The 16,693-nt window shown below is 40.3% G+C and overlaps 1 protein-coding gene across 2 annotated transcripts in view; it reads right to left on the bottom strand.

The window, feature by feature from the left end:
* The window catches only part of LOC117455535 (hippocalcin-like protein 1), a 56,632-nt gene that overhangs the window by 14,543 nt on the left and 25,396 nt on the right, over window positions 1-16,693 (bottom strand). For both annotated transcript variants that reach the window (XM_034095068.2, XM_034095069.2), the window contains exon 2: window positions 1,193-1,361. In XM_034095068.2, the coding sequence (XP_033950959.1) occupies window positions 1,193-1,288 (96 nt within the window). In that variant the 5' untranslated portion in view covers window positions 1,289-1,361. The remainder of the gene's footprint in view (window positions 1-1,192; window positions 1,362-16,693) is intronic.

Consider the following 16,693-nt stretch of genomic DNA (forward strand, 5'->3'; position numbering starts at 1 on the left):
TATCATCATGGCAAAAGGTGTTCCTGGAGACACTTCTGCAGCTGGAGATACCACAGAGGCAGTATAGAATAATCTATCTGGATGTGTACAGATTTTTTCAACACAGTAGCGTTAGAAAACATTGCAGATTGTTAGATGAGCTCAAACATTAAATACAAATGGGCATGGATTGATCAAATGGGGCTTTGTGGTGTGCAGTTTAGATCAACATGAAGGCTGGGTTTAAAGATAGGTGTGGCCCGGGCAACACAGCCTAAGTGTCTTGTCCTTGAAGTGGTATAATAAGCCATTGTCCTGGCCTAATTTGACTTTGCAGCTGGAGGGATTTACTATATTTTATACTTTACACATACACAAAAGTGGAAAGTATAATGTAGTGCATGAGCAGATGTAACATGTAGTAGTAGCACTACATCACAAATGGCTTGGTTCTACACAGTAAGATTATTGCACTAATGTACATTTCCCAAAGATATTGAAGTGACTGTTATTTTGTATTGATTGTTGTGCTTTTATTGATGTCTTAATGTGTCTGTTGATTGTGTATATATAGGTATATACATATTTTGATACATATTTTTATATATACACTGAACAAAAATATAAACGCAACACTTTTGTTTTTGCTGCCATTTTTCATGAGATGAACTCAAAGATCTAAAACATTTTCTATAAACACAAAATAACCATTTCTCTCAAATATTGTTCAAAAATCTGAAAAGGTCTGTGATAGTGAGCACTTCTCCTTTGCCGAGAGAATCCATCCCACCTCACAGGTGTGGCATATCAAGATGCTGATTAGACAGCATGATTATTGCACAGGTGTGCCTTAGGCTGGCCACAATAAAAGGCCACTTTGAAACGTGCAGTTTTGCTTTATTGGGGGGGTCCGAAAACCAGTCAGTATCTGGTGTGAGGGGTAGGGGTAGGGTAATGTTGTGAATCGAGTGGCCTGTGTTCGTCGTCCATTACATACGCCTGCCCATACCATAACCCCACCACCACCACGGGCCACTCGATTCACAACATTACCCTAACCCTACCCCTATATTTTTGTTCAGTGTATTTGTATTTGTTGTATTCCGGAATGTGGGAAACGGTATTTCGATCTCTCTGTCTGTACACACAAACTGGAAGATTGACAAAAGAAGTTGACTTTGACTTGTCATAAGACGTGTGTGTTTCTCCGTACCTTGTACCACTCCTGCAGCTCGTGGTCGGAGAACTCGGTGTTCTCCCGGAGGTCCTGCAGCATCTCGGGCCGCAGCTTGCTGTTTTGTTTACCCATGGCAACGGGACTGGACTCTTTGTTTTCTTAACAACAACAGTGACTATAGCACTCGCCAGGCTGCTCTTCCCACCTGTCAATCAGAGAGAAAGAAACAGGTCAGCAACAATTACCCAGAGAGGAGGAGGACCTGACAGATAAAATGCTGTCAGCAAACAGCGACATGTCACCGAGAACACAGAAGATAGAGTACATACTATTAAAGTAGCATTTGTTTGAGCAAGATTAGAAATATGTGACAGTTGAAGGTAGAAAAATCACCCTAAAACCAAGATTTGTTAAATGACTCGACAGCTGAAATACACAGAATTAGGTTTTTACAAATTGACTCACAAAGCAAACACTGGAAGATGCCAGAGGCTGTTTCCTGCAACATGCTGACACATTGGTGAAATGACTGTGCATGACTTGCTTTAATGAAATCAAAGTGAGCCTTGTCACGGTATTGTGTGCCATCCCTTAGACACGCCATGTTATGCAACGCTACAAGTCTGTAAATGATGCATTACATTTACAAAACAGTAAATAATCCCAAACACACCCTGTGACGTCAAGCGTTAGCCCACTGATCAAAGTTACGGGTTTATCTGGCCATCTGTGGGTTTGTGTGTCAAATCAGCTGTGCGGTGTGTGTGTGTGTATATGTATGTATGTATGTGTGTGTGTGTGTGTGTGTGTGTGTGTGTGTGTGTGTGTGTGTGTGTGTGTGTGTGTGTGTGCCCAGATCTCCTAATCTTCATCTCAGCTCTGAGCTCCCTGCCTGGCAGAAAACGATTTCAGAGATGCTACTACGTCATGCCATCGTCAATATACACGTATTACCTTAACATTCCAGCATTGTACCTTTGAGTACAATCGATTACATGTGTTGTGCATACGGTGGTTAAGGGAGCAAATTGAAATTATTCCTTAATGCAGGGGTGTCAAACTCAATTTCATTTTGGGCCACATCAGCATTATGGTTGCACTTAAAGGGCCGGTTGTAACTTTAAGACTATATAAAAATGCATATATAAATATGTTATATATATAAAATAATGTTATTGCCTCTGTATTGGATTATTATCGGACAGGGTAATAACTTCATAATTAACTACGTCTGAAAGCAGAAGTCTAGGGCAAATAATTGCAAGTCTCTTCAGTGCGTATGTCCCAAAATGATTTAAAAAGAAAAAAAGTGAAATCTTGAAATAAAAGTCTAATTCTGAGAAAAAAGTCAAATGAGAGATGCATTGTGGGACATGTAGTTTGTGTGCTTCTGTAAATCAGCCTGTAACCGTTCTTTGCAAGCTCTTGTGGGGCCGCATAAAATGAAGTCGCGGGCCGAATGTGGCCCCCGGGCCTTGAGTTTGACACCCCTGCCTTAATGTATAGTGTACCTAACATCAATTAATGTGTTACTTAGTGAAAGAGAAAAAGCAGGCTTAGATTTCAGAACTCGTCGTCCAGTTATAAGTGTTTTTAGTTTACACCTTAAATTCCTTTAAAAATTCACTGTTAAACATTAAGGTGTTTGTATACTGATAAAACACCTCCATATATGAATACCAACGAATGAATGACTGAATGGAAAAGGTCCTTTTGAAGTATCATATTTACATCATGTTGTTTATTACATCATAAGGGAATTTTACCCCTTAAAAAACAATACTGTGGCGACAGATGGCAGTTACAGGATAATGACTAATTTAACTAAATGATAACCGTAACAGAAACGTGTATGTGTCAGAACTACATTTCTGTTCAAACTTAATACACCTACAGTAAGACTGCCATTTCCTCTAGACCAGGGGTGTCAAACTCAAGGCCCGGGGGCCAAATCCGGCCCGCGACTTCATTTTCTGTGGCCCCGCAAGAGCTCTGAAATAATATATGTTTATTATACGATTACATGGCGATGTACAGAGGCACGTTGCCCATAAACTACATGTCCCACAATGCATCTCTCATTTGACTTTTTTCTCAGAATTTGACTTTTTTTTCAAAATGTAACTTTTTTTCGGTTTTCCAGAATTTGGCTTTTCTTTTAAAATCATATTGTGACATTCTCACTGAAGAGACTTGCAATTATTTGCCCTAGACTTCTGCTTCCAGACGTAGTTAATTATGAAGTTATTATTACCCTATGAGATAATAATCCAATGCAGAGGCAATAATGTAATATAATACATTATTTTTTATATATTCAATATTTATATATGTATTTTTATATAATCTTAAAGTTACAACCGGCCCTTTGAGTGCAACCATAATGCTGATGTGGCCCGAGATGAAATTGAGTTTGACACCCCTGCTCTAGACTATTAGCTAACATGATGTGGGCTGAGCTCCTTATTCGAGGTGTTTATAGCTGGACACTGTTTGTAAAATGTCTTGAGTTTTTAGTGGAAAACATTTCAGAACTTCATGGAAACAATGAAGGTGCTCTGTGTGTTTTCAGGGGGGATAATACGTGGTGTTTTAGCGGATTAACCGTGTTAGCTTTGCTTCCCTGCGCCGGACAGCTAATTAGCCGATGGTCTGCCATCAAAGAAGTGTATTCGGTGTTGTGTGAAGAAGTTTAATTGTGTGTTTATATTGCAGTATCACTGGGGATTTACTCTCCTCATATGAGACTCGACCAACCTCCCCGACCTCCAGCGTCTCCAGTCTCTCGAGGTAATTACACCAACAAGCACAGGCCTGTTTGTCTTTATAAGAATTTGAAAAAGTCAAACAGTTGGTGTGAGGCATATGAGACCCTGCTGAGGACTTCAGATAATTAGCAAACATTGCCCATCGTTTGTTTACTCGATAAGCAAAATTAAACTCATATTAGTTCCCTCGTTCTGAAGGCGTTTTAAATGCCTGAACGCTGACATTTATGCTTTGTCTTAAATTGTGAATAATAGTAACGGGCGGGTGTTGTGTCTCGTCAAATGTGTTATGTTTATGTATTTTGTTTTATTTTGTATTTACCTCTTGTCTTTCATTTCAGGCCCTATTTCTTCCTCCCCATTAGCTGCATCTCACTTCGGTTAAATGGATTCCTTGCGTCCCTCACTTGCGTCGTTTCCCTGCGACTAGTCCCTGCCACCAGGGAAGGAGAGACGCAAGGAAACCACGAGATGCAGGGAAATGAGTTTTAAGAGCAATGGGACGTCCTTTCCTCCGGAGCGCCACGTGAAGCGACGTCCGTTTGTGATGACGCCGCACAGCTGATCGTCCGACAGCAGCCAGATCAGTGCATGCGCTGCATCGTCCAATCAGTGAGCGATACAGAGTAAGGGGGCGGAGCGAGTGGCTGAGGATTTCATCGAAGGATGGTCTGGTTTTTCCTCGATTATCGCTCCTCCATTATCGATCCTCGGTCCTCCGGCAGAAATAAGAGCCATGGGACGCTACTCAAGATGGCGCGGACAAATCACCGGTGATACCGAGGACCGACGACCGAGGAAATGAAAATAGTCGACCTGAGACGCAGCCTGTGTGTTTTTCCATCATCAGTCTTTCCCCCGCCTCTGATTGTCTCCACCTGTTCCCACTCACCTCATGTTTAAATAGTCCTGTCTCTCCCCTCTCCTGTGTCAGCTCGTCTCGTTTGTTTCCTCGAATGGTCGTGCCAAGCCTCGGCTCAGAAAGGATTGCTTTCTCTCGTGTCAGGTTTTGTTACGTTTGATTATTTTGTTGGCTTAAGTTTTTATGAAGTCCTCTTTTTGTTACGCTAGTTTTTTCCTCCTTGTGAGCGCCTTTTGTTATTTCCACCGCCTACTCTGTTAAGAGGGATTACCTGAACTGTATATTCAAGACCTTGTCTCTGGGTTCATCCGTTTGGGTCGAGGTCCTGACAGCGGGTTTATTTTCAATGGAATCTAATAGATATAATCAGGAAATGGACAAACAACGGAGTAAAGCGAAATGGAAACAACTTTAATGTTTACACATAGCTCTCAGGGAACAGCAGAGAGAAGCACAGGGTCAGGATGCGTAGGTAACTGGAATGTATGAAAGTAAATGATCATAACTGCATAAAATCCAATTATTTTACCCTATGGCTGCCTTGATTGGTTAGGTAGTTTGTGTTATTGTGACTTTAATTCAGATTGACCATTTAAGTGAGGTCAGAGATAGATATAAAAGCTTCGGTTCCTTTCCAAAAAGGCCTGTTTCATGTCAAGGTAAAGCGTAGATAGTAAAAATGTACGATGGAGTACAATTAAGCTGAAATTGTGAAACTGGGGATGTTCGGAATGCCATTTACTCTCCTTTATACACCGACTATCGATGTATAAAGTACAACCTCATACAACCACATTTAAACAAAATGTGACAGACTTGATAGGTCACCAAGTACAGCTCAGTCAGTCTTTACCTCCAAACACGATCTAAGGACAAAAGCAAACACATAGCTTTTCCTCGAGGAGTTATTGCGTGGTGTTTGCAGTGCTCAAAGCTATCTGAAACGACTATGTCTCGCTATAAAACATTAGTTTGTGTGTTTCAGTTGAGCAGGCACGGCAGAGAACGGAGCAAATGCACCGCTGTGTTTGGAAAACACACACCTGTCTTACACGCAGCGACGCACACAGTTTTTAGTACCTGTGGAGATACATGTAGCTGCCCACACTGTCCAATAGGCAAACACAGGAAACTGAAGCGGTCTGTAGCTCTTGGACGTGCGGGTCACGAGATGAATAAGAAGAAAGGGCTTTAATGAGAGGATGAGATTTAATTGGATAGATAAAGATTCATTAATTAAAGCAGCAAGTGCCACACATGACACACAGACTCAAACTATCCCCTAATTGGCTTGCAGCAAAAGTTAATAAGGAAATTGATGAAAGAAAACAGAAAGTCCAATGAATTTTGAAAGTACATGAAGTGTGTCCTCATCAATGTGGTCAAATGGGTTTATGACAACAAAGGTAACACTGTCTGGATAACTGAGCATTGATGGAAACCATGATATGGTTAAAAACCCCGGAAACTGCAATTTAATGAACTCAATATTTCAGAAACAGTTCCTTAGAGAGTATAACTTTGCAGAGTTCAAAAAGTTCCCAGAACGGTCTGTAAGACAACAATTGCTCAGTTATGTGATTTATTTGCAATTATGACATTTTACTTTTCCTATTGGCCGTGCAATTAATCCTGAAAGGAGCCTGAAGGAATGCAGACTGCCACCAAGGCCAATGGTGGATCCAAAAGATGGTCCTATCCCCCAAGTTTAAAAGTCTTAACTTCATTAAAGTCAAAATGCAGAATCAACATGGACGCCTCAAAGAAGACGCGTTGTGTTTTACCAGCAGCTCAAGTTGCTATTCCGACTTCAAGGGGCATCATGGGAATTTCCAGGCAAAAAAATTCTCGAGAATTTTTGCCCGATGGCACGAAGGCCGTTTCTCAATCTCGAGGATTCTGGCTTCCAAGCCAATATTTCAAGGATGCTACGTCATCGAGTGCCGCCGAAGGACTGTTTCAATCTCCAGCATACTTGGAATTCCACCGAGGCCGCGTCCTTGGTTTGGGGGAAATTTCGAGGCTGCACATGGGTAGACTTCGCGTCCTTGAAATCCCCACAATGCTTTGCGCACGGACCAATTTCAAAAACCCTTGCGGAGAATGGCTGAACCGACGCAGCACACATTTAAATGTAAGTATGTAGTGGCGTAGAACATGTTAGTAAATATGTTACTTTGTTACATTTGTTATCACCAAAAATGTGTTCCGTGAAAGTAAAGCAAGTTCATAATTAGATAGACATCGTGAGGTATTTATATTCGGTACAGTTTATGTTGAAACTGATAGAGAGAGTGGCACACTTGTTCCGTTCTTCTTCGTTTTCCGAAGCCGTGGCTTGGAAGCATACTTGCTTCGTTTCTGAAGGAAGTGACTTGGAAGTACGCGACTACCAAGCCAGCATCCTCGCGATTGAGAAACGGCCAAAGAGTACCAGAGATATTGAAATTGTGTCTCAACCTAACAATCCAAATGTCCTTTTGTGGTTCCACCAAGTTTCATGAAAACCGGGCAGATACCTTTTCTGCTGATAACTTGACAGACGAATGCATAACCTCTTGCTCGCAAATATTTTGAAATGACTTTGATACCAAATTCAACAGAGCTGGGAATAACCTTGTTACAGAAACTAACCATTCCATTTTAGTGTTGATGCTTGTTGATTATAAACACACTTAGCCTCTATTGGACCAAGGAGGCGTGTGGTGCAGTGGGTTGTGCGTTGGTATTCGGATCAGGGATCACAGGTTCAAACCCCACTGCAGTCAGCATGGCGTTGTGTCCCTGAGACGCTTCACCCCAAATTAATGCTGTGGGGATCGCCCACAGTATTGAGTATGTTAGTCGCTTTGGATAAAAGCGTCTAACAAGTGACATGTAATGCAACAACACGGCTGCTAGAGAAGGCGTTAGATCACACGACAGTCCTCTACAGATTTGGACAAAGCCCTGGAGAACCAAATCTCAGAAAGCGACAGAGTGTAACTCACAGGAAGGCTGTCAGTGCTTTCTACTGACAGCCTTCTGCTGCTATTGCAACACTTTGACCTTTTCACCGTGGTGTTTTTCTTTCTTTCATTAACCCAGCTTTGAGCGCTGACATCTATCGCTCATCCCTCCATCTTCAGACACGAATCACTCATCTATCTCTCCAGTCCAAGAGCCCGATGCTCGTGAAGCCTAGCGCACACGAGAGGATTTTCAATTCTTAACTGACTTTAAAACAAGAGGGACCACAGGCATAGCAACAGATTTTAGCGATTATTAATACTTTAATTGTAAGATTGAACCCCGTGATTCAGTCGAGACTCAGGACCACACATTACACACTACAGGAAAGGGGGAATAGCCAAATAGGGCCTCTTTAAGAAGGAACAATACGGATAATCTTTGAAGCCCAGAAAATGAAAACGATATTAAACCAACAACATCTGAATCTGTTTCTCTGATTTTAAAAAAAACAACTAATGAAGCAAATGTATTTTCTGGTTGAGTAATGCAAAAAGAAAGTCCAACTTTTTAATTCAGTTAACATTTATACATTATTTAGTACTTTTTCATGAAACTTGCTCAATACTGCCTTTATTGGAAAGGACATATAAGCTTTGTGTATGACGTGAGAAACATACAAGCTGGGCTAGGAGATAAGTCCCTTCAGGCTATGTTTCGATACGGAAATAGACTCACATTGTGAACTGGATCAAACTATTTCGTATACCATGAAGAAAAAACATTATATTTAAGATTTTGTTTTCACCCCGATAGATTTTTCGATGCTACTATAAAAGTCTCAGTGCGTTAAACCTTCTGAAAGATCACCGAGGTTTATATTTCAATAACAACACACTCGGTCCATGACTTGTAATGCCAATATGTGAGGGCACAGATGAGGCGATGAATCTGCATGGTAAACCTTTAGAATAAAACCTTTGAGGGGTGCTTCATTTCAGCTGCCAGTGGCTGATATTTCGGGCCAACATTATAATTGGATTTTTTTTATAAGGCCACTTTTATTGACCTTAAAGCCCTCAGAAGCACCTTATGGCACATCAGCGTGCACTAAAAGTAATTTAATTCTTTGCGTTGGGGTTAGACGCTCCTTGAGGAGGATTGGAGCAGGTTTCACTGCAGACTGTTGAGAGAAATCCTCCCACAGCAGGCTGGGATGGTTTCTGTGGGCGGACAATGTGAAATAAGACATATTAAAAGCATATTGACTAACTGTGGTCTGGGAGGCTCATCACCCGAGGTAGAGATGACTCTGGTGAGACTCCCTGGCCGATACCAGGTTTTTAATAATAAGTCTTGTTACAATACGTCAGCCCAAGTTTAGCTGCAGTACATTGAGAGAGAAAGACAACATAGGGCCTCTTTAAGAAGGAACAATGTTTGAAGCCCGGAAAATGAAAACGATTTGAAACCAACAGAATCTGAATCTGTTTCCCTGGTTGAAAAGAAACAAGTAATGAAACAAATGTATTTTCTGGTTGAGTAATGTCATAATAAAATCCTACTTTTTAATTCAGTTAAAATTAATAAATTATTTAGCACTTTTTCATGAAACTTGCTCAATACTGCCTTTATTGGAAATGACATATAACCTTTGAGTATGACGTGAGAAACATACAAACAAATAAAGCTAACATGCAGACTGAGCTCGGAGATAGACTCATAATCGTATGTATCCTGCAGCAAAATCTATATTTTTAAGATTTTGTCTTGTTACAATAAGTCAGGCCAAGTTGAACCCTTAGATGCATACGATGTATCTTTTGACTCGGTGAGGTGGTTTTCTTGAAGTATCTTTGTAATTACATTTTTTTATCATTTCATATTCCAGCTATTCTTCAAAAAACATGTTTAGGATATCACGCCTTTCACATTTTAAATTTACATTTTAAGAAATTGTAGTTTTTGTATTTCTACCCCAAGCTTCCATAAGTGGGTCAAAATGACCTGCATGCATTTCCTATGGGATCCTCTGGGAACCTTTGATTCTTATCACCTGTTGCTGTCAGGAATACATTCACTGTAGAACACACAGACGACATCACAAGTGACACCTCTCAGGAAGATTATTTTACACAGCAAGATCTGAAACCTGTCAGTATACTAATAATTATAATTATAATAATAATAATACATTATATTTGTATAAGGCTTTTCAAGGACTCAAAATCGCTTTACAATATAAGGGAAGGTTAGGGTGGGGGGTATAGGACTATCAAACTTGATCAACCAGCATGGATTGATGGGGGGTGGGCTATGAGTAGACAAGAGGAGAAGAGATGAGTTTTGAAAAGGGACTGGGATACTGTGAGGGTCTCAGAATAGCGGAGATCTTTGGGACAATATGTTCAAAATGTTTTTTTTCAAAATGTAATTTTTTTTTCTAAAATTATAAAAAGTGAAAAATTAAATATAAAATATTTCTAATGTGAACCAAAATATAATACTAAATATTATACAAGTGATTTTCCTTCACCAAAATGACAAAAATGGCATAAAAACACATATGATTCTAATACGGGTCTTTTTTGACCCACTTATGGAAGAGTAGGGTCCAGTCACTCAGGCATCTAAGGGTTAACTGCAATACATTGAAAAGGAAAGACGGCAGACTCAGATTGGAAGAAGCTGGAATGGAGGCATTAGAGATAAGTCTAAAGTCCAATTTAACTTTTTAGAGAGCCAGTCCTTTTCTCCGCTGTCTAATGTGCTTATAAGTCAGGAAAATGCTGCCTTCTTATTGCCTGCCAACAGCTCAGTCATTAGGGAGGAAGAGGGATGGAGAGGGGGAGAGGATAGAAAGCCAGACAGAAGGGAAGATAGGGAGGGGTATGCAGCACTAGAATACAGCAGACAAAGCCACATGAAAAAAAAATCATTGGATCAAAGAAAATGGCAAGCGCCATTGATTTCTCTTCTTCACTTGAGTTGTTTTCAGCCTCCCGCTGCGTCTTCTCACAGCAATCTGAAAGACCACCTGTGACGCCGGCTGCTTATACCTTTCATCCATATTTCTTTCCTCTGTGTTTCTTCCCCTCTCCAGCTCCTCGTGCCTTTTATTTCCTGTCATTTCTGCCAAGCAATTCACATGTTCTCCTCCTTGAACTTCCATCATGTTAACCTGTGGCTTCTCTCTGTCACACACACAGCCATCTATTATTTAACCTCTTTCAGACAGATTGGTTTCAGTCTTATGATGATGACTTGTGTTCAGATGTTGGGTGTAGGTATTGAACCAAATAGTGTTTCAAATGTGTTCTCTGTTGGCAAATTTAAGGTCTAACAGGAAGCTCTGACATAGTTAATTTAGGAGTTTCTTATAAAGTGGTGAGGTGAGGATGTATTTTTGTCCGAAGACTAAGAGCAATGGGATTTTTCCAATGCATTTTGAAATATTGCGGTAAAAGGCATCTGTGGAAAACACACATGTATGATAATTACACGTTTGGTTAAAGCGTAAATACCAGAAGTAAGTAGCTAACTTTCCTAGCATGGCCTCAGATCTACTTCATATAGTAAACAAGTCTCTTCACTCAGGTGTTTTTCCACAGGCCCTGAAAACTGCAGTCATTAAACCGCTCTTAAAAAAGCATAATCTAGACGCTTCAGTAATGAACAATTACAGGCCCATATCAAACTATACTCAAAATAATTGAAAAAGTAGTTTTTCAACAGTTGAGTAATTTCTTGCATCTAAATAACTGTTTCGATGTGTTCCAGTCAGGCTTTCGTCCAAACCACAGCACTGAGACTGCTCTTGTAAAGGTCTTCAATGACATCCACTTAAACACAGACAGTGGCAGAACTTCAGTGTTAGTATTATTAGATCTCAGTGCTGCGTTTGACACTGTTGACCACAACATATTACTAGACCGACTGGAAAACTGGGTGGGACTTTCGGAAACAGTTCTATATTGGTTTGAATCCTACTTAAAGGACAGAAACAACTTTGTTTCTATAGGTAAATACACATCTGAGTTGACAAATAGGACATGTGGGGTTCCTCAAGGCTCCATCTTGGGGCCTCTTCTCTTTAACATCTACATGCTACCACTGGCTCAGATGATGAAGAACAACAAAATAAGTTACCATAGCTATGCAGATGACACACACATTTACATAACCATTTCACCAGGAGACTATTCTCCAGTTAAAACACTGAGTAAGTGCATTGAACAAATCAATGACTGGATGTGTCAGAACTTTCTCCAATTAAACAAAGATAAAACTGAAGTAATGGTTTTTGGAGCCAAGGCAGAACGTATAAAAGTTAGCGCTGAGCTTCAGTGTGCAATGTTCAAAACAACAGATAAAGCCAGAAATCTAGGTGTAGTCATGGACTCTGACCTGAGTTTCAACAGTCACATTAAAACAGTTACTAAATCAGCCTATCACCTAAAGAACATATCTAGGATTAAAGACTAATGTCACAGCAGGATTTGGAAAAACTTGTCCATGCTTTTATCTTCAGTAGACTGGACTACTGCAATGGTGTCTTTACAGGTCTCACTAAAACATCTATTAGGAAGCTGCAGCTGATTCAGAACGCCGCTGCTCGAGTCCTCACTGACACTAAGAAAGTGGATCACATCACTCCTGTTCTGAAGTCTTTCCACTGGCTTCCTGTGTGTCAAAGAATAGATTTCAAAATACTGCTGCTGGTTTATAAAGCACTGAATGGTTTAGGCCCAACATACATTTCTGACCTCCTGCTAAATGATGAACCATCCAGATCTCTCAGGTCTTCAGGGACTGGTCAGCTTTCTGTCCCCAGAGTCAGAACTAAACATGGAGAAGCAGCGTTCAGTTATTATGCTCCAAATATCTGGAACAGACTCCCAGAAACCTGCAGGTCCGCTGAAACTCTGACTACTTTTAAATTCAGACTAAAGACTTTTCTTTTTGTCGCTGCTTTTAATTGAAACTGAGCCGTTGTGTTCATCAGTAAAGTGGAACTTATGTGTGAACTATTCATATCTTAAACTGCACTGTAACTTTTTATTCATGTAATTTTTATTCATGTGCTTTTTATTTATGTATTTTTTCTTTTAATGTTTCTTTTATTATCTTTTTTTTTTAAATGCCTTTGTCTGAATGTCTTTCATTTTTGTAAAGCACCTTGAACTGCCTTGTGTTGAAAGGTGCTATATAAATAAACGTGCCTTGCCTTGCCTAACGACTCTACCGCTAAGCTAATATTGCGCGTCAGGACATGTAGTAGTTTAAAGGTCCCCTATTATACTGTTTTTCATCAATATATCACAGGTCTCAGCCCTGTTTCCAAAGTGCTGATTCTCTGTCTGTTACTTCAGATGAAAATAAGGAGCCCCTCCCCACGCCCCTCTGAGAGAGATTTGGTTACAAAGAACGCAACGGTGCTCTAGGAGGAGATTCAGGTGATAAGGGGGGGGGGGGGTTACCTTGGTTGCTGATTGGCTAATGGTTACTCAAGACAAAACATCGTTATGACATCATAAAGTGGCCAAAATCTGATCAGCTCATTTTCAGACAGGTTTTTATAGAAATGGATCAAAAAAAGAGAGAGAATCTTTGTTCCTGAAACTTTCAGGGTCTCTTTCCACAGAGGGGACACATGTTGATGTAGAAGAGACATGAAGAAGAGGGGACACATGTTGATGTAGAAGAGACATGAAGAAGAGGGGGACACATGTTGATGTAGAAGAGACATGAAGAAGAGGGGACACATGTTGATGTAGAAGAGACGTGAAGAAGAGGGGACACATGTTGATGTAGAAGAGACATGAAGAAGAGGGGACACATGTTGATGTAGAAGAGACATGAAGAAGAGGGGACACATGTTGATGTAGAAGAGACGTGAAGAAGAGGGGACACATGTTGATGTAGAAGAGACATGGAGAAGAGGGGACACATGTTGATGTAGAAGAGACATGGAGAAGAGGGGACACATGTTGATGTAGAAGAGACATGAAGAAGAGGGGACACATGTTGATGTAGAAGAGACATGAAGAAGAGAGGACACATGTTGATGTAGAAGAGACATGAAGAAGAGGGGACACATGTTGATGTAGAAGAGACATGGAGAAGAGGGGACACATGTTGATGTAGAAGAGACATGAAGAAGAGGGGACACATGTTGATGTAGAAGAGACATGAAGAAGAGGGGACACATGTTGATGTAGAAGAGACATGAAGAAGAGGGGACACATGTTGATGTAGAAGAGACATGAAGAAGAGGGGACACATGTTGATGTAGAAGAGACATGAAGAAGAGGGGACACATGTTGATAAATAAAAGACATGAACAAGTGGATTTGATGTCTTAAACAAAACCTGGACATCTTATAGCTTGTTTCAACCATAGACGATGAGGGAAGCAGGAAGGATTAATGCTTACTAATTCTTGGGTTTAGATCTTATTCCTGTCACAAGTTCCTAGAGCCCAGAGACACATTATCAAAGTGTCTCTGAGATGTAAAGATGTTCACATCAGAGAGGTCTATGAAAAACAGCAAATATTCTCATCATAACAGAACATTTTATACATTATTTCTCAAACCTCATTACCAAAAGTGCTTTCTCTCCATGTCCCCGTCCATCCAAAACCTTTTCTTCTGCTAAAACTCTGACCTATAGCTTCATTACATCAAGACTCAGTCGCCGCAATAGCATATTATGGTACTTTCGCCGAAGGGCAAGTCGGCTCATGAATGCAAATGTTTTTGGCAGCATTCAGTAAGGCACCGGCGTACAGGTTTATCCGTTTATTTGCATTTGTTAGCTTCGTATTGCTTTTTAACATGACAAGTCCAATATGACTTTTGATTGTAGCTCTGTTAAAACCAAACCAGTACATTTGAGGGCCATACAATTAAAATAAACAAGCTGTGAAGGACTCTTAAATCCCGTGGAAAGCTGTGGTGAACTGTCGGTTTCTCACTATGAGCGACACTTTAACATAACTAACGCCATGTGATCCAGTGTTAATACAAAAGCATTGATAATTGACTATTCCATTGACCTCAAACTGCCTAAAAGCGTTCTTTAAATATACATATAGATCAGAATGTGGCCTTTAAAGACGCATTCGTCCATCAATCCTGTTCCTTTTGTCTTCTCGCTCCAAATTGTGCCACTGCTGGTAAAGTCTGCTGATCAATACCGATCAATTAATCAAGTCTTCATGACGTGTTCTCCTTCGTCAGAGCCAGCAAGAAACAAAGAATAGAGCGGTGGGAGAACAGAGGGACGATTGATGGAGGTATTGAAGGAAAAAAGACATTAATGGAGTGGTTAAAAATAAGAATGAGGGCTGGTCCTCGGTGTGGAGCTCCACAGTTTTCAGAGCATGTACAAATCCTGATTATAACACGAAGAAGGAGCACACGTGTACACACACACACACACACACCCTATAGTTCTCTGTAATATACAGCCGCTATGGATTTAGCGAGGGAAGACAGAGGATATGAGAAAGTAATAAAGGTCACATACGAGCAGAAGGAAAGGCTTGAAAAGTCGTATTGACTGCAGGGAGAGGAAGAGAGACCGAAAGATAGAGGGTATCTCTCTCTGATTGAACCCATGGTAAAATATACATATTTATGGAAGGAAATCATACTACAGGGATTATCAGAGTACAATTCAGAAGACTACGAAAGGATTTTACTATTTCATATTTGCCTGAATATGCATTTTATGATTAACATTTTGAATATCCGTTATAGTTCACAATGGAGGGAAATGCTCATCAAGTTATTCTCATGGACGTACAAACATGGACGTTATTGAACATACCGATTATTTGCATTAGCGATTAAATGAAAGATATTTTACTTTTTTAGTCCACCAGCATCCAAAGACATTCAGTGTATGTATCATGTAAAAAAAATCACATTGAGCATCTGGAAGCAGCACATTTTAGCCAATTTTCACGCGAAACCAGATTTATCGATTATCAAACTGGCTGCGAAACATATTTCTCAGAATAAGTGACTATTGGAGTGAAAATCCGGATTGGAAAATGGCAATTGTCTTAACAATATGTAAAAGATTGTATTCGTATTCAACTTAATTTGCAACTTTTAATATGTAAGCTTTTATGATGCAATGCAAAAAATAATATAATTACAAATAAATAAATAGAAATACACTTGTCTTGTCATCATTAGTTACAAAAAGGGGCCACAACAAAGCTGAGAATCCCAATCCCACCACCTACGCTTGCCAAGATATGTGTCCATATCAAAATATGATCAGCCGACTACCCAGGGACAGGTCGGAGAATTTAAATGAATGTCTGTATTTATGTATAATTTGCCAAGACTTGGAAGGAAAGGGTTAATGTACTGTATGTATGTGTATGTGAGCATAACGTGTAGATTTGAGTGGACTGTAAACTGAGGCGGGGGTGATTTGTATGTACATCTCCATGTATGTTATATATTTGTGGAATAAATAAAAAGTTTGTGGTAGAACATCTTTTGGATTCAAGCAGGGCTGGGACAGAAAATCGGCCCTGGCATTTTGGCCCAGACCGGCCCACAACAATCAAACAAAAACATATTAGCGGCTCCTGACCAGAGGAACATGTTTACTATCAGTGCAAGAAAACTACCAACATGCATGTACCAGAACAAAAGTAAAAGGAATATCCAGATGGCCAGCCCAGCCCTGGATTCAAGATAAGAACAGAACCACAACCAGCAGCAACGAGCACTGAACTAAATTGGGCTCTTCGCTCTTGGTTGAAGGTTTTCTCCTTAAAGGGGACCTATCATGCAAAATGCGCTTTGTGATGTCTTTTATACATATATGTGTCCCCGGTGTGTCGGGGAACTCACGCAGCGTCAGAAAAGAAACCCTCTCTCTTTTCCTCCGTACCCAAATCTCTAAAAACGGGGAACAACGGAGCTGATC

The sequence above is a fragment of the Pseudochaenichthys georgianus genome, chromosome 11, assembly GCF_902827115.2.
Source record: "Pseudochaenichthys georgianus chromosome 11, fPseGeo1.2, whole genome shotgun sequence".
NCBI lineage: Eukaryota > Metazoa > Chordata > Actinopteri > Perciformes > Channichthyidae > Pseudochaenichthys > Pseudochaenichthys georgianus.